Here is a 22,934-nt window from a genome sequence, read left to right as displayed (position 1 = left end):
TCCCTCCTTTTCTTTCTTCCCAATCTGGAGCCGGTGAGATACAAAGTACACAAAGGAATGTTTAAGGAGAGAAGTGGGCAGCAGACAAGGCGAGCAACATTGTTTCTGTCCTCAGCAATTAGGAATCCTGTGTTTCAGTTCAGTCTCTCCTGGGGCAGCCAGCAAGCTATAAGGGAAAGTGCCAGGGAAGGAGGAGGGTCTGAGGGCTCTGGCACGGGGAGGGGTCAGATGTGCCAAAGGTGGTGGAGTGTGCAGGCTACATGGGAGGAAGGCGACTCGCGCCAGCTCCCGGGCACATGGCTGAGCAGCTGCTCCCGCAGGCCAGTGCCGCTCTGCGGAATAATGGCCGGATGTGGGCAGACCACTGTGCTCTTGTGAAGCAGGGGATTGCTTAAGGGGTATTTCCTGGACAATGGATTTAAGCTCAAACACTCCTAGGAGCACAGAGGGGACAGTGACTCCCATTAACTGACTCCTGCTCTCATTGTCAGATCACAGACAACTCACCACCTCAGGAACATGCAGGGTGAGCGGAGGCACCTGCGCAGAGGTTCTGTGGAAGCTGTCAGGTTGCACGTGAGCTGTAGGCTAGTTTTACATGCATCACATGTATGAGAGAACGCTATAAAGGTTCCACGGACTTCAATGCTGAGGGATAGTTAGAGTAAGGTGACCAGACGTCCCGCTTTCCAAAAAGATTCTTTCCAAAAATTGAGACTTTTTTAAAAAGCCAAGGGACGCAGGACCAATTGTTAAAAATCGGGACTGTCCCGCCAAAAGCGGGACATCTGGTCACCTTAAGTTAGAGGGACTCACTGCTACTTCTGCAGAGCAGTGTGGAGGGCAGTTAGACATGGGCAGAGCGAGGACGATAGGCCAGCTACAGAAGGTCACCAGGCGGAAAGCCCCGGGTGCTTGGCAACGGACAAGAGTAGGGTGGGACCTCCTCCCCAGGGTGAGCTTCCCTCCCTTGGCAGACGCTGCTCATGCGCTCTGGACCCCCTGGCCTCCCATGCCTCTGCTCATCCAGTCGAGACCCCTGACCTTTCCTCCTTAGGCTAACATCTAGCCTCAATTGTATTTTAGCTTCAGGGCCAGAAAAGCAGAAAAGCAGACAATCAACCCCAGCACCTGCCCTGGCGCCGACCAATCAGCGGAGACTCTGACCCTGAAGGACCCACCTGGGAAGCTGCTGAGTGTTCTATGAAGAACTTCGCTGGGGCCTCCCTCCCCTACACTCTCCGCCCTTGAAACCCTTAGGGTGGGGACCCAGCACCTTCTCCCCAGGGAGCATGGCTGTGCCTCTTCTCCCCCACCCCAAGCATGGCACCTCCCCCTTCCTCACTTCTTTCCCTCTACAGCTTGTTTCCTAAGCACAGTTCTTCTATAAATTACTTCTACCTCTGTGATTTTGAAATAAATGCTCTCTTATAGTTTGGCTCTGAATTCTTTTTCAGCCAGAACTCAAGTACCGAGGCGGTCTGACCCCACTGCTCTAGCACCAGCTGCCACCTGGAAGAGTAAAGAGCCACCTGTCTGACTCATCAACTGGGAAAGCTGTCATGCTTAGGTATTGGGTTTTGCTTTAAGCAAAATACATACATGTTAAGACAACACGAGAATCTTAGACCCACTATTTTTAAATGTCTTTTCTCTGCATGAAATGTCTAGTTTAAGTTTATTAACCTCAGTCCATTTTAAGTCCTTAGTAAAATCATAAGGATGATCCGTTTTAAGAGAGTTATGCTCATTCCCCAATAATTTCCGCTAGCCTTCCTTGCCTGCTCTGGGGGTGAAGTCTGTCAAACCCTTTCCCGGACCCACACCAGATACATACCTCCTCCAGCTGTCCGGGAGGAACCGGGTCGTCGTCACAGGCAGGGAACTGACAGCCCGCTTTGCAGCCACAGAAAGGACTGGTTTCTTCCTCACACGGGGCCATTATCTTACAGTTTGCCCCCGAGCTCTCGGCGCCGGCTTCCGGGGGCTCGTCCCCGCGGCACTCCAGGCACGGGGCCGGCTTCGCGGCCGGCAGCCCCGCCGGCTCCTCCTGCGAGTCCAGGGACGTCTGCGCACTCTTCTCCATGCCCGCCTTCCTCAGCCGGGGCAGGAACTTCCCCGACTCCAGCTCCGACTTCCCGTAGTAATGGCCTTCCTTCTGCGCGTCCTCCTCCAGGGGCTTGAGATCTGCCTGTGGGTCTTCGAACGCTTCAGCCTGAGGAGGGAGGGGAATACCGGCTTCGTCCTTCTCCGACTCGAACTCGGACTCGCTGCCCCCTCCAGGGGACAGTTCCGAAGCGGAAATGGGGCGGAAGTGAGTCCGGGGCGAGATCCGAATGGCCCTGTACCGGGTTCTGTCCACGCCACATATCCTGGGGCGGAAGGCGTCGCTGTCGGAATCCGAGCAGAGGATGGACTTCGGTTTAAAACTAGGGCTGAACGATGCGATCCCTTCGGGTTCAAAGGAACATTCCACGTGGAGAACCTGTGAGAACGGATTGTTGAAGTCGAAGGAAGAGAATGAGTATTCGAGTCCCGGATCTTCCACTTGGAAGTTGCCGCAAGCTCCCAGGAAGTCTTCGTGGAAGACCAAGGAAAACCCCTTGTTGAGCCCGCCCTCGCCCGTCCTCGGCGGGTCGCTCTGCTCCAGGGACACGAAGGGCTTCCACAGCTGCCGGTGGCCAGGCGCGAAGCTGTTGCCCGGCGTCATGAAGACGTCCGTGCCGGCGATGGTGACCACGTCGGAGGCCGCGCACTGCAGCAGGCTGCCCTTGGCGTGGCCGGGCGGCACCACGGCCCACTCCCCGGCGCTGCTGAAGGTCTTCAGCTCCCCGTACACGCCGCCCGGGATGAACGCGCTCTCCTTCTCCTGGGCCGCGTCCCAGGGCTTGGAGGGCGTGGTGTAGTCGCCGCCGTCCACCTTGGACAGCTCGCCGGACGCGAAGGCCCGCTTCTCTGGGTCCTCCTTCTGCCCGTCCCACAGGCGGTACTCGGACCGCTGCACGGCCTTGCTGGGCTCACGGAGCGGCTCGGCCTCGGCCTCGGCGTCCAGGCAGCAGCAGTAGTTGTTCACGTCTGGCGCGAAGAGCTCATCGGCAGCTCCTTCCACTTCCGCCAGCGCCGCGGCGTCCCTCTCCGCCAGCTGCGTCCAGATGTCTTTCACGGCCCCCGGGCTGCAGCCGCCCCCGCCCGGGCTGCCGTCCCCACGCACGTGCGTGGTCTCAAAGGTTTTGTTCTCTGGTTTTTGTTCTAGCTGAATACCACAGACAGATTCTAGTTTCGATTTTTTTTTAAAAACTAAAGTAGGGATCTCTCCTAAAGTTCTACTGTTTTGTTGGCAAGTTTCATCTTGCAAGAAATCTAGAAGTTCTTCATCTACATAATTTGACGAGACTCTAGGAACTACGTAATTAATATCTTCTGCATTAAACTGCGTGGATTCTTCAAACTGGAGACTTAACGTCTCATTGTCTGAACGAGTTTCTTCTGAATGGGACCATGGACTACAGGTTCTTGTGGAAAGGTTAGAACAGTGTTCATTTTCTTCAAAGGCACTATTTCTGGTCCATATTAGCAATCTGGACTGTGTTTTCTCAAGTGTGTTCACACTAGAATCTGTATTTTCATCCCCCAAGTTGAGTGTTTCAAAAGAAAATGGTAAAACAGAATTACTGCATTGCACTTCAAACACTGAAAAACAAGAGTTTATACCAGATCCTTCATTAATATCTGAGAAGAGCTCTTGATTGCCAGCAAGCAAATGTGGGTTGAGGGCCGCGCCGTCTAAGATGGGGGAGAGTCTGATCGGAGACTCTCCCCCGAAGCTCTCGCCGTCAGCATCCACGGAGCTGGACGAGCAGCACTCCCAGAACTGCGCCAGGTTGCCCAGGCCCTGCAGGAACTGGCCCTCGGCGGCCGCGGAGCTGGTGGAATCTGTCCATATTGCACGTTCCCCTTGCAACTCCATCCCATCTAACACTATGCAACATTCTGCCTCAAAATCGCTTCTCTCTCTGCTTTTTTGTCGAATCATATTCAAAATCCGACTTTCTCCTTGCATTGTTTCTGAGGCACCAGGATCCAACATGGATTGGTCAATATCCACTTCATAGAAGTGTGTTAACTCTGACAGATGAATATCATCCAGGTAGCTGTTGTCCTCAGGGAGAGAACAGAACGAGGTCCCGGGGAGGTCAATCTCCTCATTGATAACCGCAGGCATTTCTACAAAGTGACCGTCGATGAAAGTACCCGCTGCGAGGTATGCTTTATGAACGTTGCTGTTGCTGAGACAGAGACCGTGCACGGAGTCGGACAGCTCCCCCACCACCTCTGCCGTCGGGCCCCGCGCCTCCTGCGGGTTCCGGTATGTGGTCTCTAGTTTACTCTTCCTGCTCACGGGAACGAAGTACTCTGCGATGGGCTCGGTGTACCACAGCGGCTCTTCTTTGTACTCCGTGTCGTTCCTGCTGTCCAGGTGCAGCTCTCTGTCCTCCGTGCTATCCGTGTCCCTCCTGCCCGCCTCTTTCAGTGGTCTCTTCGCCCGCCTGCACAGCTGTCTGCCAGAGCCGCCGCCGCCGCTGCTGCTGCTGCCTCCGCCCACGTGGGCGCTCCTCTCGGCCCTCTCGCCCTGCCTCAGTGAGAGCCTGCTCTGCCCGCCCCGCCCCTTCCTGCTGCGGAGGTCGCGCGCCTTGTGTCTGACTTTCACGCACTTGATGGACGCTTTCAGCTCCCCCTGGTTGCCGCTCGAGCTGGAGCCTGCCTCACTGGAGCCGGAAGACCAGGAGCGAGGGCGGGCCTTGCCTTCGGGTTTGTGTCGGATCTGTTTTTTGTACAGAGCAGGCTTCTCTTCGATTGTGCCGTTCCCAAATTTGTTCTCCTTCTCGCTTTCACTCCTGCTCGGGGCTTTCGAGTGGCCAGCGGGGGGCCCCGCCTCGCCTCTGTCCCTGCTGGCCTCGCCCTCACTGTTGCAGTCCCTGGGGGACGCCGTGTCTGTGCTGGCCGGGGGCGCGGTGGAAGATGACGAGGAGCTGGAGGAAGAGCAGACTTTGGACTTGTTCCACACGGTCATGATCTCCTGCAGGCAAACTGGCTTCTCCGACAGCGGGGGAAATGCTTCGTAGTACCTGCAAGACAGCCAGAGAGTTGGGCAGGGCACTGGCACAAGACAGCCCTCGTGAACGTGACCAAGCGGAAGACTGGGACATTCATCGTAACGGTCAATGGTTACATTATCCATGAATCACTAACTTTTAAATTATTACTTACACAGTAAAATAGCCTTTACTGTTAGTCCAAGGTACCAAGTCCAATATTAAAATATGTAAAATGACAGTTTTATCTTTAAAGGCTGGATTTTAACTAAGAAGCCTTAAGTGAAATATACAATATCGTGGGAAAATGTAACCTTTTGGTCAGAGATGCCTGAATGCCATTCTCACTATGCCACGGCTTTAAACTACTTACTTATGCAGCTGCTGTCTTTGCTCAGCTGTGGAGTGGAGATGACGTGACTTACCTCACAGGCTCTGTGAGGCTGGGAGTGGATGTAGCTGAAAACCTGTACAGCCAAGCAGGCGAGAGCAGAAACTCTGAAGCCACACTTCCTGAATTCAAATCCTGTCCATTTCCAATCGCTTCTCGGCCTTTTGGCTAAGATCAAGTGTAGTATCAAATCCTGTCCATGTCTAGCTGTGTGACCTCAGCATGTCACCTTAATAACAGTATCTACCTCACAGAGTTGTGGAGAGTAAAGGGATTAGGGTGTGAAATGAGTCCTGACAGCATCTTCTTGAGTGACTGTTGTCATTACTGCTGATTCTCAGGAGACAGCACGATGCCAGCAGTAAGGAGACCCTCAGAAGTAGCAGGGGTTAAGGTCTGCCAGTGTGCAACCCAGGGGCCAGCGAGGCCGGGGCCAGCCAGAGCAGGTCCCACAGTGCGCCTGCACGGCCAGAGAGGGAGTGGTGCGGGGAGGACGCCTGTGAGGTGCCCGGCCCGGAGCCTGCTCACACAGGGACCCTGCGTGCGGGGGGGACCTCGGGAGGCGGGCTTTACAGGCCGGAAGGTGGGAGAAGAGCTTTGGGTTTGCTGGGAACCTGGAAGCCCAGGAGAGTTCACAGCGAGTCAGAAGGCAAAGACAGTCTCTGGGCAGGCTGGCTACCAAGGGGACTGTCACTCTGGGTGCCACAGTCAAGGTCACATGTGAAGCAATTAAAGGCCACGCTCACAAAGGGCCCATGATTCCTGCTCAGTCCGCAGCAGAGCTACTCGAAGCATACTGTGTGCCGCAGATATATTCTTACTGTTCTGGGAGTCGCATTAAAAGTATAAAAAACAGTGAAATTCATTTCAATAATGTATTTTACTTAACCAAACATAACCAGGATATGGAACATCATTTCAACATGTAATTGGTGTTAAAAGGTATTAACAGAGTAGTTTACATTCCTTTTTACCCGAAGTCCCTGTAATCTGCTGGAATTTATATACACAGAACATCGTTTTGAAGTGGCCACATTTCAAGGGCTCAACAGCCGCACATGGCTTAGGACACTGTGGTGGACAGCGCAGGTTTACACAAATCCACCCAATGCTACCCTTTCCTTAAGTCTTAGCGGCTCAGAATATTCAAATAAAATGTATAATAAAGAAGTCTGCTTATAGTGCAGCTGATTGTAATACTAACATTACAAAGAAAGAACTAAAAGTGCCCTCAGCAAACACGTCTGGCCAGGCCCGTGGCTGGAGCCAGCAGTGGGCACCTAGTTTCCTGTGTGCCAACAAGGTAAGCACAACGGCTTTCTGCTGTCGCAGAGGATGATGGGGAGCTTCCACGGGCACAGGACATGAATGGACCACAAATAATCACCTTGGCCGAAACCGGTTTGGCTCAATGGATAGAGCGTCGGCTTGGGGACTGAAGGGACCCGGGTTCGATTCCGGTCAAGGGCATGTACCTTGGTTGCGGGCATATCCCTGGTGGGGGGTGTGCGAGAGGCAGCTGATCGGTGACTCTCTCTCATCGATGTTTCTAACTCTCTATCTCTCTCCCTTCCTCTCTGTACAAAATCAATAAAATATATTAAAAAACAAAAAAAACAAAAAAACAAAACAAATAATCACCTTGTTTCCTTCAGTCACCGCACAAATATTGATTCAACATGTATGTTAAGGATAGAATCTTATTCGCCTTTGAATTCTGTGTCAAATATGCAAGTGAGTGCTCAATGCTCCCTGAATTATAAAATACAAAACTACATACAAGACGAACAAAACTGTAAACCAGGCAGCAATTCTCACTCCGGTGTTCACAAGTGTGCGCTCTGGGGCTAAGCGAGTCTTACGTACATTTCCACTTGATCCTTTGCTGTTGGGGACAGTTCTGCCTCTGGAGAGGGAGACCCTTCTACCTTCTTGTGAATCTTCTCTTCTGTTGAGAAACAAAAATTGAGAAAGATTTGTCATGTTTTTAAACATTTCTCGAGCTTTGATGGAAACCACTAGGCTTCTGTGGCAGTTCATCTTGGTAATAACCACCTATTTCTGCAGTGTGCCGGGGGAAGTCTCTGGCTACACCCCGTGAACACGGCTGAGGTGAGGCTTGTCCGTCTCATCACCGAGCCAGTGCTCTGGAGGCCCCTGACTGAGAAACGGAAATCCCCTGGGTATGTGTTAATTACATCAGCGAGAGAGAGAACATCTGTTTAGATTCCAAAAATATTTTCCCACAAAATTCTGCACTCACAGACTTTCTATACCCACTCACCTTGGCTAATGCTAATCTGAACAGAAAATTCTTAATCACAATTCGCAATCCGTCACTTAGCATCTAGATGGCCGAGGACTGTGTTTCCACTAAAACAGAATCCAAAGGCTAGTCCCTCAGCTTAGCTCAAGATCCTGCCAGGACTTAATCACAAACCAACCAACCACGCCCTTCATAGGAAGGTCAGGACTTGGTGGGCAGCAACATGAGCCTGCAGAGGACCAGGAAGATAACAGTGCTTATTCCCAGCATGGGCTGGCAGAAAAGTGGGGAAAAGACGTGATCAGGGCTCCTGAGTCCAAACGGCTCATTGAGGTTGTCAAGCTGCCTGCCCCCAGAATTCAAAAGTCAGAGTAGTTCTTCCAGAGCGGAGGTCCTGGTGCTGACACCTCACTAAGGCCCCGGTGTCGGAGGCGGCGTGAGCGGGCCGGGGCGGGAAGAGAAGTGCTGCTCCTCTCCCCGAGGACCCTGCGGCCAGTCCCTCAGCAGCAGGTCTCCCGTCAGACAGTGGAGGGCTGTGCCGGGCGGCCTGGAGACAGACTCTCCACACGGTGGTTCCTGCTGGCTCCATCCTAAGCCCCCCCCTCGGCTGGTGACACCACGCCGGGCGGACAGGCCTGGGCGCACTCACCTTGCTTGCTCTGCAGGTCTTTGAGGCGGGAGCAGAGCTCCTCCACCAGCGTCTCGATCCCGGAGCTCTGTGTGGGAACAAAACTCACATTCACCTGCTGCCGGGCACGCAGAAACCAGGCACTTGTGTTCCTTTGCTTTAATATGAAGGTTTTATAAAGAAATTAATTTTCCATCTTCCAAAAGAAATACATGATCGATATTTAAATGAACACAAAAGTTTAAACATTATACATCTGTAGACCCAATTTAATATTCATATTTTACTAATTAAGTGTATCCAATGGCACTTACTGAAAAAATCACTAGTCTTCCCAGGGGCATAGCATCCGCTGATGGGCAGCCTAAGGACCTAAGTGCCCTCCGCACAGCAGGAAGTCACCATCCTGCTCCCCGCTACGTCACAAGGTCTGATGCTAAATTCATATAAAGAAAAACCGCAGGCTAAAACCGTTTGGCCCAGTGGATAGAGCGTTAGCCTGCGGATTGAAAGGTCTGAGGTTCAATTCCGGTCAAGGGCATGTACCTTGGTTGCGGGCACATCCCCAGTGGGGGTGTGCAGGAGGCAGCTGGTTTCTCTCTCATCGATGTTTCTAGCTCTCTCTCCCTCTCCCTTCCTCTCTGTGAAAAATCAATAAGATATATTAAAAAAAAGAAAAGCCGCAGCCCTGGCCGGCAGGCTGCCCAATGCCGAAGGCCTGGTTTCTGGTCAGGCACATACTCAGCTTGTGGGTTGTATCCCCAATAGGGGCGAGTGAGGAAGCAACCAATTGTTGTTTCTCTCCCCCTTGCTCTCTCTAACATCAATTTAAAAAGAAAAAGAAAACGCGTCAGTTATTTTAAAAGAAAAATCACAAACAGTTCCTCCGAGTCCTTGAGGAGCTCATGGTGGGAAGAAAACAAAGTGGTTTTTCTTTCCGAAACGAGTCTTCCTGGCTGACGGGGAGCGGCTGGCTCGGGGGCCGTTTTCCTTTAAGGGTCACGGGCAAGTGCTAGTCTCTGAGCGGGAACAGGGCAAAGTGGGAGGGGAAGAATCAGAGCCAACTTGAAAGAAAAATGAATGTTGCAACTGGCACAAGCAAATAACCTTTTACTTATGTAAACTTCTAAACTTTAAAAAGTCTACTTCTCACTAGAGGAAAGAAAAACCTTCCACCATGCACAAGAAAAGAGACTGTTTTGTAGAACCTTGTCTTCATTCCAGGTAAACCTGAAGTATTTAGACGGGACCTGAGTCTCCCTGGGTGGGCCGCACCGAACAGGTGCAGGGCTCCCCCTCCGCCGCTGGGCCTGCCGCTAAGAATAGGACTTCGCCCCGCTGGCTCCACGCAGAATGACTCAGCACAAGTTTTACAGACTCCCAAGCAAGAAGCCCGGCGGTACAGTGTGAGCAGTTTAAGCAGCAAGATCACATGCAAACAGTTAATGTAGCGATGATTATGACATTCTATCCACATCAGTTCACAGCTTTCGCTAGGGAGACGGGCCGGAGGGAGACTGGGAAATGGGCCAAAAGAGACTTGGTCTTTCCTTAAAAACACTCCCTCAGCCCAGGGCCGCTCTCAGCACAAACACGCTCCTCCTCACAATGCCACTGGAAAGACGCTTACCATAATGCTCAAGGTGGGTGAGATGGCCGTTTTATTCCACTTCCTCCCGATCATGAACCTAACCCCGGCGTCAGCTGACCCGCCTATGTCACTGTGCTTCTGAAGCCAGTGCCAGTCCCGGGGCAGAGCTCCGAGGCTCAGGCTCGCCTCCGCCTCTGCCTTCAGCACCAAGGCGCAGGCTGCCTAACAGTCTGCACGCTACAACCTGCACATGAGAGGCTAGATATTCTTTCTCATGCTGTCTCCTCCACACACTGTAATGGAGTTGTCCTGGACAGTAATACAACATAGAAGCACATATACTTGCTCTCATTGTTTAATGGCAAAGAAACAATGAACTTGCTGCTTAACTCTGTGCCTAAAAACAAGCTCTAGCCCTAGCTGGTTTGGCTCACTGGATAGAACAACGGCCTGCAAAATGAAGGATCCTGCCAAAACTGGTTTGGCTCAGTGGATAGAGCGTCAGCCTGCGGACTGAAAGGTCCCGGGTTCGATTCCAGTCAAGGGCATGTATCTTGGTTGCGGGTACATCCCCAGTAGGGGGTGTGCAAGAGGCAGCTGATCGATGATTCTCTCTCATCTCTCATCGATGTTTCTAACTCTCTATCTCTCTCTCTTCCTCTCTGTAAAAAATCAATAATATATATATTTTTAAAAATAAAATAAAAGTTTAAAAAAAATGAAGGATCCTGGATTCGATTCCAGTCAAGGGCACAGGCCTGGGTTGCGGGCTTGATCCCCAGTGAGGCATATGCAGGAAGCAGCCAATCAATGATTCTCTCTCATCATTGATATTTCTCTCTCTCTCCCCTCTCCCTAACTCTCTGAAATCAATGAAAATACATTTTAAAAAAGAAAAAGCAAGCTTGACCCACCAGGCGTCTGTTTCCTGTCCTTGACCATCACAGCATCCAGCGTGTGTGTGCAGGTTAGTCATTCGACCCCTGGGCCATTGTGAGAGCCAGGGAGAAGCAAAAAGGGCACTGTCCCTGCCATCCTGGCAGGTGCACCAAACTGTTCATTTGGAGCTGCCAATGAGAAATATTATTTGCTCTCCCAATTATAGTATATAAGCTATTACATAATCTTAAAAACTACATTTTAATACCACATCTATAGTGCATTCAAGAATGCGAGAGAGTGACATCAGAGGAATGGCAGCGTGAGAGAGCCCTTGGCCTCTCCTACTGAAACGCCAACAATTTAATCAGCTATAATTCAACAGAGAAGTCCTCGCTCCACACTGAAGCATGCTGGAGAGAGCTGTGCATGGAAACACGGAAAGGTGGGCACCGGAAATAAACCAGGAGAGGAAAAGGGAGGAGAGTGCAGATGGCACGCAGACACAACCCTGCGAGCAGCGAGGGAGCGCACAGGGGCTGAGTCACAGGCGCCTGACAGGGCCCAGGGTCTGTCCTGCGGCTCTCCGCTGTCAGGCCAGGAGGCAGTGTTTCACACAAAAACAGACCACAGAGCCCTGCCGCTGCTTCAATTCCCAAACCTCACCTCCTGCTGGCCTGGGAGTCGGGTCCCGGAGCTGGTGCAGGAGAACTGCAGCTTCCCTCTGTGACTGATGCCCAGGAGGGGTGCTCGGGCACCGTGAGGACAGGGGTCGCCACCACAGGGAAGGTAAAGCCAACCCCACAGGCAGAGTGTCTTCAGGAAGCCGGGGAGGTTAGACTAGGAGGTCACAGAGTAAGAAATCTTACGATTCAGCACCATCTACTGGAAAGCAGTAGGAAGGCCTCTTCATTAATATAGACAGAATAGCAAAGCAGCAGCTAATAAGCAAAGCAGAACCAAATACCATGAATAACCCAGTAACAAGGATGTTACTTACAGAAAGAAAATGAAAATTCCCCAGAAAGCAAGCTGGAACACATGGAAATGTGTGATATACATGCCAGAGATTTCAAGATGGCAGTTCTGAAAATACTCAACAATTCGAGAAAATACAGAAAGGCAATTCAATACACTCAAAAAACAGATCAATGAACAAAAGGAGTACTTAAAACTTAACAAGAACCAATCAGAAATCTCAGAAATGAAGCATGCAATTAAAGAGATTAAGAGAGAACTACTGAGACTAGAAAACAGAGCCAACGAGATGGAGGAAAGAATTGGTGGTGTTGAAGGCAGTAAGAGAGAGACCTGGACATAAACAAAATGAAGAGCTCTACAAGAAGAAGCAACATTGGAATTAGAGGAATTCTGGAAGAAGAGAGGGAGCATGGAACGGAGAGTCTATTCAAACAATAGTGGGTGAGAACGACCCAAACCTAGGGAAAGAATTTAAGCCTCGAATCCAAGAAGCAAACAGAACACCTAGTTACCTCAGTCCAAAGAAGCTCTTTCCAAGGCACTTGGTGTTAAAGCTGTAAAAAATTAATGAAAAAGAAAATTCTCAAAGCAGCCAGGGAAAAAGAAGGAAGTGATCTACAAAGAAAAACTTATCCGAACTTCATCTGACTTCTCAGCAGAAACCCTACAAGCCAGAAGAGAGTGGAGCCAAATATTCAAACGTCAGAGAGAAATTGCCAGCCATGAATAATATATCCAGCAAAAGATCCTTTAAATGTGGACAAAGACATACAGAAGCTGAGGGATTTTATCATCAGAAAACCTCCATTACAAGAAATATTCAAGGATATTATTCTACCTAAAATAAAGAACATAAGATCACAACACTATGAATAACATCACCAAAAAACTTACAGCATAAACAGGAATAATTTGTGGCAGCAAAAACATAACAGGGGAGGGGATAAAAATCTGACTGGCAAAGGAAGATGAAGAGCAGATGCACTTAAAAGAAAAAGAACACTACGGTACCATATGCAGTTTATTTCCTATAAACATAGTGGTAACCACACAAAAATCCCACCTCAGGTCACACACTTAAAAAAAAAGAGGAAACAGCCCGGCAGACATCGCTCGTGGTTGAACATTGACCTATGAACCAGGAGGTCATGGTTCAATTCCTGGTCAGGGCACATGCCCAGGCTTTGAGTTTGATCCCCAGCAGGAGGCATGCAGGAGGCAGCTGATTGAAGATGCTTCTTAAGGATGTTTCTATTTATCCCTCTCCCCCCTCACTCTCTAAAAATCAGTAATATTCTTAAAACATATATATACACACACACACACACATACATATGCCTTGGCTCAGTGGATAGTGCATTAACTTATAGACTGAAGGGTTGCAGGTTCGATTCGATCAAGGGCATATGCCTGGGTTGTGGGTTCAATCCACAATGGGGGTGTGCAGGAGGCAGCCGATCAATGATTCTTTCTCATCATTGATGTTTCTCTTTCTCCCTCTTCCTTCCTCTCTGAAATCAACAAAAATATATTAAAAAATATAGAGGCCTGGTGCACAAAATTTGTGCACTTGTGGGGATCCCTCAGCCTGGCCTGTGCCCTCTCACAGTCTGGGAGCAGGCCTAAGCCAGCAGTCGGACATCCTTAGTGCTGCTGCAAAGGCGGGAAAGGTTCCTGCCACCGCTGCTGTGCTCGCCAGCCGTGAGCCCAACTCAGGGCTTCTGGCTGAGTGGCACTCCCCCTGTGGGGTGCACTGACCACCAGGGGGCAGTCCCTGCAGTGAGAGTCTCGCCCTGGTGGTCAGTGTGCATGATAGCGACTGGTTGTTCCACCATTTGATCAATTTGCATATTACTCTTTTATTATGTAGGATATCCTTGGATAAAGATTTTTTTTTTTAAAGAAGTAATATAAACCAAAGAAAAAGTAATACATGAAAATATCCTGGAGAACGTAACAACAACAACAAAATCAAGAGTAAGCTAAATATCCAGCAATACGAAGTGTATTATATTGCTGTTGGAATATTATTTCATGAAATCTAACTTAGACACTAAAAGGAATGAAGATATATATTAACAAGATGTTCTATATGTTAAATGGAGAAAAGGACATAAAATTTTTATGTATACTCGAATTCCAATGATACATACAGAAGAATACATTATATAAATACCATAAAGAAAAATTAGTAATGTTTATGTTACATGATAACCAGTAGATAATTTTTCCCAAGGTTTGAGTCAAGATGGTATACTTGTAGACTTTTAAACACCCCTTTTCTCTTCTTAAATATCCGAAATAAAATATAGCTTACTTCATCAGATGCAGACCGGAGACACTGGACAGCAGCCTGTTTTTTCATCTCTTCCAGAGTTAGATCTGAGCCCTTCTTCTTGCTCTTCCCCCATTTCTTGTAAGCTCCTTTTTCCCAGCCCAGGAAGATGTCATTCTCCTAAAGTAAGATTGGACACGTTTCAATGGCCAAGCATAAATAACCAGCTCCACACACTACTTCCCACATACTTACACATCCCCTACTAAATGTATTAATTCATAAACTGGTACACACTAACCAAGTGACCACAGAACATTATCAATCAGAACACTTCAGATGACCCACTGGTTTGGTATCTACTCCTGAGACTACTGATTACTTATGACTTATTACTTAAGATCTTACTAAATCTGACCCACATATTTACAGCAAATGCTAATAAACGACTCAGACATCCTATATCATAAATGGGTAATATGCAAATTGTCCCCTCAACCAGGAATTTGACCAGGGGGCAGGGCCAGCCTGCCAACTGCCCACGACCCCCACCCCAGCCCACCCCGCCACGCCCCCCAATCAGGGCGGGCTGGCCAGACCCCACTGTGCAAATTTGTGCACTGGGCCTCTAGTTTGCATATAAATTCAAGTATTACTTAAATTTTAGTATGAGTCCAAAACTATATACACAATTAAGTGTCCTCTCTTCTGTAATTCCCACTCTTCAATAGTGAGTGCTCAGGATTTAACAGTTAAATGGCTAAATCCCTATCTCTATGGCTTATAGTCTAAAAAAGAACAAACAAAAAAACACCCCAGCCCTGGCAGGTGTACTCAGTGATTAGAGCATTGCCTGAGGACGGAAAGGTCTCAGATTTTTTTTTTAAATATATTTTATTGATTTTTTACAGAGAGAAAGAAAGAGAGATAGAGAGTTAGAAACATCGATGAGAGAGAATCATCGATCAGCTGCCTCTTGCACACCCCTTACTGGTGATGTGCCTGCAACCAAGGTCCATGTCCTTGACCGGAATCGAACCTGGGACCTTGCACTCTGCAGGCTGACGCTCTATCCACTGAGCCAAACCGGTTCTGGCGAAAGGTCTCAGATTTGATTCCTGGTCAAAGCGTGTGCTTGAGCTGTGGGTTTGATTCCTGGTCAGGTTGTGTGCAGGAGGCAACCATTTGAAGTGTCTTCCTCATATTTATGTTCTTTTCTCTTTCCCCCTCCTTCTCTCCCTTTCATTCTCTCTAAAAATCAATGGGGAAAATATATCCTCCGAAGAGGATTAACAACAAAAAACAGATACAAACTATTCTGTTAGTATTTAGAGTTTATTTTCCCTCAAGTTTATGTCCATTATAAGAAGAAACCCTGAAAAGCAGGAAGAAAGAAGGCACATTACCCATGACCTACGGCCAGTGAACACTACACTATCCGGTCTGCTTCCCCTGGGCTTTTTCTTATGCTTTAAGACACATAGTTGAATTTACACTATTTGAATAATTTTGATTTAACTTATTATAGTGTGAACATTAACCCTATGTTACTACAAATTCTTTGGGGCTACATAATATTCCAAGATGTTAAGTTTACTTATCCATTTCCTTAGACTGGGACTGTCCAAATTTAATATTTCTAATCGATTTGCTTTGTTTTGTCTTTTGTTGTTGATGTTAATCCTCACCTGAGGATATTTTTAGAGAGAGTGAGGGAGTGGAGGAGAGAGGAAAGGAGGCGGCGGAGGGAGGGAGGGAGACAGGTGGAGAACAGACATCAATGTGAGAGAGACACATAGATTGGCTGCCTCCCCCATGCGCCCAACCAGGGCTCAGGATCAAACCAGCACCCAGGCACGTGCCCTTGACCAGGATTCAAACCCTCAAACCTCTGGTTCTCAGGCCAGTGCTCTAACCACTTATCAACAGCCAGGGCTGCTCTGTCTTTTTAAAAGCCTTTATTTGATAAATTATGAGTAAAACCAGTGGAGAGACAAAAAAAGATAAGAGACACACAATGTCAAAATTAAGAATATTATCTAGAAGAATACTTGGCCTCCAGTGGGCCCTGAGGAAATAGCTATAAGTAAATGAGATGGAATAAAGGAAACGCATAACAATTCACTCAAAAGATCTTTTAAGATCAAATAATATACCATCAACTGTCTAAACCAGTTTTTACTTTAAACAATTCAATCTACTTTTATGCCACCAGATAAGGTTGCAAGAAGGTCCATCCTTCCTTCACACTCATCAGAATGAGCATCCTTTACTTAATTCCTTAGGCATGTTTGCAGACTTAATGACCTGAAAAACATCTTTTCTGGCTGAGTGGTGTCTATTCCATTTTCCAAGGGAAAACGTGTGTGAGGGCCAAGGAAGAAGCAGCAGTATATTTCCACTGCCTGGCGAGTTTGGCGGGGCTGCACCTGAAACCTGCGATTCCTATCAGTGATATCTTCCGGAGCCAGGGCTGGCCTTCGAAAGGGAATTGAGGACGGAACCGTGACAACGGAGATCCCACGCTCCTGAAGGCAGGGGAACTGTTAGAGCTCTCTGTTGTTCACAGTGTGTAATACATGGTAAGAAGTTATTTGTGTAATTTGTGTAAAATCCTTTCTGTTTGAGCTGAGACTGGCTTTCCTTTCCCGAGTTTTATAACCCTATTAGAGGCCCGATGCACAAAATTCACCCCAGAGAGGCCTTCCTTCCCCAGCTGCAGCACCGCCTTCCCTCTGGCACCCGGGACCTGGGCTTCCCTCGCAGTACCGGCTTCGTCTGGAAGGTCACCTGGTCTAATCAGCACATTATGCTTTTATTATTATAGGTTTTTCTACTGAAGCTACTATATAGCCCAGCAGAGGTAGCACACATTCAAAGGTCCTAATATTTTTTTTAACGTTTTTATTGATTTCAGGAGGAAGGGAGAGGGAGAGAGAAACATCAATGATGAGAATCATTGATTAGCTGCCTCCTGCACGCCTCCCCAGCCCCTAAAATTCATATGGACATGTGGTCAGTGCTTCTGGAGGGCAGGCAGCCTGACAACACAGACCAAACGTCTCAAACATGTTATTTACTAAAATCTTTACTGCTGAGAGTTACAGATGGTTCCCCCCGCCCCATTACTCCTTTCCACTGGTTCTCGCCCCTCCCACGCCTTCCCCACCCTATTGTCTGTGTCCACAAGTAATGAAAGGTATGAGGGTTTCAATTTCTCTACATCCTCACCAACATTTGTTAGTCGGTGTGAAATGGTATCTCATCATGGATTTGATTTCCCCAAGAACTAATGATATTCAGCATCTTTTATAACTTTATTGGCCGGTTAGACACATCGCTATTCCAGTCTTCTGAGCTATGTATCTAAATCACATGTGTCAAACACAAGGCCCGCGGGCCAAATCCGTCCCGCCAGGCCTTGCAATGTGGCCCGCACCGCGCTGTCATCACTGCACTCCGCTGCATTTCCATCACAATGACAGTTTATGACTGTTCAGTAAACCATTCGGCCCGCGATTTAGGCTGGATTTTAGATTTTGGCCCCTTCTCTGATTGAGTTCGACACCCCTAATCTAAACTGTCTGTTCTGAACGCACATTTCTCATCAACCCTGTGGCTTACAAACAGTCTCCGCCTCAGCGGCTGGCTCTCATTTTCCTGATGGCGCCCTCAGAAACACAGTTTCTCATTGGGATAAAACCTAAGGTGCCGCCGTCTTCCTTGGCTGCTAGTGCTAGGCCACATCTAAGAGACCACTGCTTAATCAAAGTCATGAAGATTTACTCTCATGTTTTCTCCTCAGGTTTATAGTTTTAGTTCTTACACTTCGGTCCTTCGTCCATTTTGGGCTAATATTTGTATGCAGGATGAGGCAGGAATCCCACTTCATTCTTGTGCATGTGGCTACCCTTCCCAGCACCTTGTGTTGTAAAGACCTTCCCATTAAAGGTCTTTCTGAGAACAAGCTAACCAGAAATATAAAGATTTCTAGATTCTCCGTACAAAACTGTCTTGGTTACTGGAGCTTTATAGTAAGTTTTGAAATTGGGAAGTGTAAGTCCTCCAACTTTGTTCTTTTCCAAGACTTCTTAGGCCATTCTGAATCCCTAGCATTTCCATAGGAATTTTAGGATTAGTTTGCCAATTTCTACAACAAAGGCAGATGAAATGATGATAGACTGTGTGGAATCTGCAGGTTGTTGGGAGAGTACTGCTATCCGAATACTATTACACCTTCGGATCATGAACATGGGTGTTTTTCAACTTGTTAGGTCTTCTCTGGCTTCTTTCAATGACATTTTATGTTTTTAATGTGCTAGTCTTACACATTTTTTGTTACATTTATTCCCAAGTATTTTAATTTTTTTACACTATTGTTTTTTGTTGTTTTTTGTTGTTTTTATTTCTTTTTTTTATTATATTTATTTTTTCTTTATCTTTTTTTTTTTTTTTTTTTACAAACCCTTGTGTGGAGGGCTGACTTTCAATAGATTTTTACACTATTGTTAATAAAATTTTCTTAGCATCATTCTTTAGGGTTTGCTATATGTAAGACCATGTCATCCTATATAGTAAAAGCCTAATATGCAAATAGACCAAATGGCGGAATGACTGGTTGCTATGATGTGCAATGACCACCAGGGGCCGATGCTCAATGCAGGAGCTGCCCCCGCCCACAGGCCCCGGGCCAGCCGCGGCCAGGGCCAGCGGGGCCCCCAAAGTGCCCTACCAGTCGTCCAGCAGAGGGAAGCGACGGGAGCAGCAGTGGGGACAGGGCTGGCAAATAAGCAGTGGCAGCCGGTCAAGGCTGGTGCCAGCAGGGGCCCCGGTCGCCCCACCAGTCGCCCCTCAGAACAGCCCTGATCGCTGCCAGGCCTAGGGATCCTATCCGTGCACGAATTTCGTGCACCAGGCATCTAGGATGTCAGTCAATAAGAGATATTTTTAGTTCTTCCTTAACTGCTTGTTAATGCTGATTTATAAGATTTTCTGTATTTCATCTTTGAAAAATGTCTTCACACAAATATACTGCCAAATTACCAGTATTAATCCCCAGGCATGAGTTTAACTGAACACAGTGATTCTCAGAAGGCTTTTATAAAACTCTGTGGGATTCTTCTCGATAGCTGCCTTTTAGCATGTCATTAGTCTGATATTGGTTCCCAAGCTAAAGCCAGGGGGAGCGTCTCCCTAAGGTTAAGTGGGTCTGAGCCGCAGTGCTGCCTGTGCGCTGTGCCACGCGTGAACGTGGACTGGAATGCAGTTTGAGTTTGAACAGCACGCCGCTTCAGGTCTGTGTGGGAATGCGGGGTCTACTTCTTTTTTAACTTTTGACAGAAAATGTATAATGTTCCTTATTTGTGATTCAAACAATGTTATCTGTTAGAATTATTTTACTACATTATGAATTTTGGATATCAGTGCTATTTTGCCTTGTAATTTTAGGTTGGCTACATTAAGAAATATCAAGTTTATAGGAAAACCTACACAAAAAATAGTTATACTTTCTACATTATGCTCTTTCCACTGATTGTATCTGAGAGCTCCTTCACCCTGCTTTTTTCTGGCTCCATGTACCTGTGAATGTGTTATCATTTATTTAACCAACAGCATGGAACAAATAAACAGATCTTAAAAAGAACACAGTATTTTTTTAAAAGCGTCCACGTGTTTCTATTTTACTGTCTGCAGTCTCTGCCTCTTGTGCTGTACTCATTAAAACATAAACATAAAATGAGACATGTGCCAAATGTTTACCCAATAAAACCAAGTATGCCTTTTCAAAGTCATAATCTTAAAGACAGCACAACTGCTAAGTACCAAAACTTCAAATATGCGGCTGAAGAACCTCTCCATAGGGGAGCCTGCCGGGACTTTTGCAGACACCACTGCAAGGTAACATAAGGCTACAGTCTTTTTTTTTTTTTAAACATATTTTATTGATTTTTTTACAGAGAGGAAGGGAGAGAGATAGAGAGCTAGAAACATCGATGAGAGAGAAACATCGACCAGCTGCCTCCTGCACACCCCCCACAGGGGATGTGCCCGCAACCAATGTACATGCCCTTGACCGGAATCGAATCCAGGACCTTTCAGTCCGCAGACCTACGCTCCACCGCTGAGCCAAACTGGTTTCGGCAAGGCTACAGTTTTGATTGACTTTCCCCGCTGTCTCCTATCAAAAAGGAAACGGAAGTGGAGGAAGAAAAAGAACACGACATTCTGGAATACAGCTGGTACAGTGACGTCTGCTGTTCGCCACTTAGCATCCACCCCCGCCTCCCACCCCTTCCTGTACCAGCACCCTGAAAAACTAAAGCCATGATTTGTCTGAATGGGACTAACGTTACACCGAGCTTAAAACAAATCAGCCTGTTTGGGTACCAACGAGCTTAAAACAAATCAGCCTGTTTCATACCGTTAATTCAAGATTGGTACAGAGATAGGCATGTGACCAATCAGAAATAAGCAAACAATAAATGTAAAAGTTTTATTGCTGGGACTGTAGGGAACACAGCCTTCAGACTGTGTGTGGGGGTATGTTGTACTCATTGTCATTTTGTCCTCTATCCCCAGGAACTGGTTGCAAACCCACTGGCAGAGGGAGGCAGCAGAGGTAGGCACAGGCCCCAGATGGCACCATGAAGCTCAGACCAGGACCAGCTGGGCCAGCCCTCCTTCGGAACTTTCAGTTATGAGACTTCTTCCCCAACATAAGCCAACTGACTCTTCCAGCAAAGCTCTCATTAGAACCGGAGGACATTTGAAGAGCTTCCCAAACAAGAAAAAGCTAAAGGAGCTCCTTACCACTAAGCCAGTGTTACATAAAATGTTGAAGAGTGTTCTCTAAGGCGAGGAAGGAGGGGGAAGAAATAAAAAACATGAAAAATGAAAGGGCAATAAATACATATCTATTATGTACAAATGAATCTAAAAACCAAAATAAAAGAAAAAGCAGAACAGAAACAGACTCATAGATACAGAGGGCAGACGAATGGTTGCCACATGGGAGGAGAGTTGGGAGCTGGGTGGAAAAGGTGAAGGGATTAAGAAGTACAAATTGGTAATGACAGAAGAGTCATAGGAATGTAAAATACAGCAAACAGAATGTAGTCAATAATACCGTAATAACTATGCATGGTGTCAGATGAGAACAAGATTTATTGGAATGATGAGTTAGTAAGTTACTAGTATATAATGGCTAATCACTGGGGGGTACAACTAAAAATAATATAATAATGTATGTCAAGTGTAATTGAAAAAGAATTTTAAAAAGAGGACACTATAAATAGTGAAAAGAAAATCCACAAAGTGGGAGGAAGTATCTGCATATTATATCTAATAATGGGTTAATATCTAGAATATATAGAGAACGCCTAAAACGCAACAACAGAAAAACAACCACCAGATTTTAAAAATGGGCAAAGAGCCGAAACCGGTTTGGCTCAGTGGATAGAGCGTCAGCCTGCGTACTGAAGGGTCCCAGGTTCGATTCCAGTCAAGGGCATGTACATTGGTTGCAGGCACATCCCCAGTAGGGGGTGTGCAGGAGGCAGCTGGTCGATGATTCTCTCTCATCGATGTTTCTAACTCTCTATCTTCCTCCCACTTTGTGGAAACTCTCCCTTCCTCTCTGTGAAAAATCAATAAAATATATATATTTTTAAAAATGGGCAAAGACTTAAAAAGACAGTTTTCCAAAGAAGATATATAAAGGCCAATAAACACACGAAAAGATGCTCAATGTCACTAATCATTAGGAAAAATGAAAATCAAAGCTAAAAGAGACAACTTCACACAAGTACTAGCAAGGATATGGAGGAACTGGAACCCTGTGCACATCGGTGGAAATATACAATGGAGCAGAGCTGGCAGTTCCTCAAAAAGTTAAAAATGGGATCACCATATAACCTAGCAATTCTACTACTGGGTAAATACACCCCAAAATTGAAAAAAGGGTCTCAAAATTTGTACACCGAGCATGTCAAACTCGAAGCCTAACACAGGCCAAATAAACAAGGTTTAAGTTTATGTGGGCTGCAAAAAAACAAAAGCTTCCATTTTCAGAGAAACGTAGGTTTATTTAGATAGAGACATGCTAACTACAAAGAGCTGAAATAAATGAGTTATCATTAACATAATAGAACAGCTTAATAAAAATTAATATTTTCTTGAACATTAACTTACCAGACCCTGAATAACGGCACAAATTAATAAGCATCACACAAATAAACCTATTTTTCTTGTTCTCCGAAAGTGAAATATTTCCTGTTGTGCACACCAAATAAGTCAGTACAAGCCTAACGACTGCTAAAATACTCGCTGCTGGTGTTAGTGGAGAGAAATGGTGCGCCTGTGCGTAAGGCGCGTAAGGAAAATGAATGCAACCCGATGATAGTAATCAGTCATTAGTAAACAGGGTAGTTCGTTATTAATAATTATGCATAACAGGATATTTTAAAATTATATAACTTTATATTGGCTGGGCTGCAAAAATATTTGTTGTGGGCCGCATTTGAGTTTGACGTGCTTGTACACTATGTCCACAACGGCATTATTCACAAAAGAATAGGTAAAACGAAGAAGAAAACCTAGTGTCCATTGATGGATGGATAAGCAAAATGCTGCATATACATACAATGGAATAAAATTCAGCCACATGCAACCATATGGATGAACCTTACCCTTCAGTGAAATAAGCCAGCCACAAAAAGACAAATACTAAATCATTCCAATGATACAAGGAACGAAAAATGGTCAGGTCATTAAGACAGAAAGTCTAATAGTGGTGGCCAAGAGCAGGGGAAGAAGGGAGTAGGAAATTTGT

At 46.8% G+C, this 22,934-nt stretch overlaps 1 protein-coding gene, 2 long non-coding RNA genes and 1 pseudogene across 4 annotated transcripts in view; 2 read left to right on the top strand and 2 right to left on the bottom strand.

The window, feature by feature from the left end:
- LOC118709086 (TBC1 domain family member 14) overlaps positions 1–22,934 on the bottom strand; it is a 136,821-nt gene that overhangs the window by 89,701 nt on the left and 24,186 nt on the right. For both annotated transcript variants that reach the window (XM_036420912.2, XM_036420945.2), the window contains exons 3-6: positions 14,147–14,284; positions 8,400–8,466; positions 7,351–7,432; positions 1,838–5,126 (exon numbers count right to left, since the gene is read on the bottom strand). In XM_036420912.2, the coding sequence (XP_036276805.1) occupies positions 1,838–5,126; positions 7,351–7,432; positions 8,400–8,466; positions 14,147–14,284 (3,576 nt within the window). The remainder of the gene's footprint in view (positions 1–1,837; positions 5,127–7,350; positions 7,433–8,399; positions 8,467–14,146; positions 14,285–22,934) is intronic.
- LOC118709153 overlaps positions 1–22,934 on the top strand; it is a 42,049-nt gene that overhangs the window by 6,511 nt on the left and 12,604 nt on the right. Inside the window, exons 2-3 of the long non-coding RNA XR_004984864.1 lie at positions 67–73; positions 15,879–15,998. This is a non-coding gene — a long non-coding RNA (uncharacterized LOC118709153). The remainder of the gene's footprint in view (positions 1–66; positions 74–15,878; positions 15,999–22,934) is intronic.
- Positions 5,633–5,736, top strand: LOC118709716 (annotated as a pseudogene).
- On the bottom strand, positions 6,349–7,344 carry LOC123651492. The gene is made up of 2 exons (XR_006740251.1): positions 7,126–7,344; positions 6,349–6,871 (listed from the first exon to the last, which is right to left on the bottom strand). It is a non-coding gene; the product is annotated as an uncharacterized LOC123651492 (long non-coding RNA).

The sequence above is a fragment of the Pipistrellus kuhlii genome, unplaced genomic scaffold (assembly GCF_014108245.1).
Source record: "Pipistrellus kuhlii isolate mPipKuh1 unplaced genomic scaffold, mPipKuh1.p scaffold_m20_p_1, whole genome shotgun sequence".
In the NCBI taxonomy this organism is placed as follows: domain Eukaryota; kingdom Metazoa; phylum Chordata; class Mammalia; order Chiroptera; family Vespertilionidae; genus Pipistrellus; species Pipistrellus kuhlii.
The sequence above is the reverse complement of the archived record's forward strand: the minus strand, read 5'-3'. Positions and strand labels throughout refer to the sequence as shown.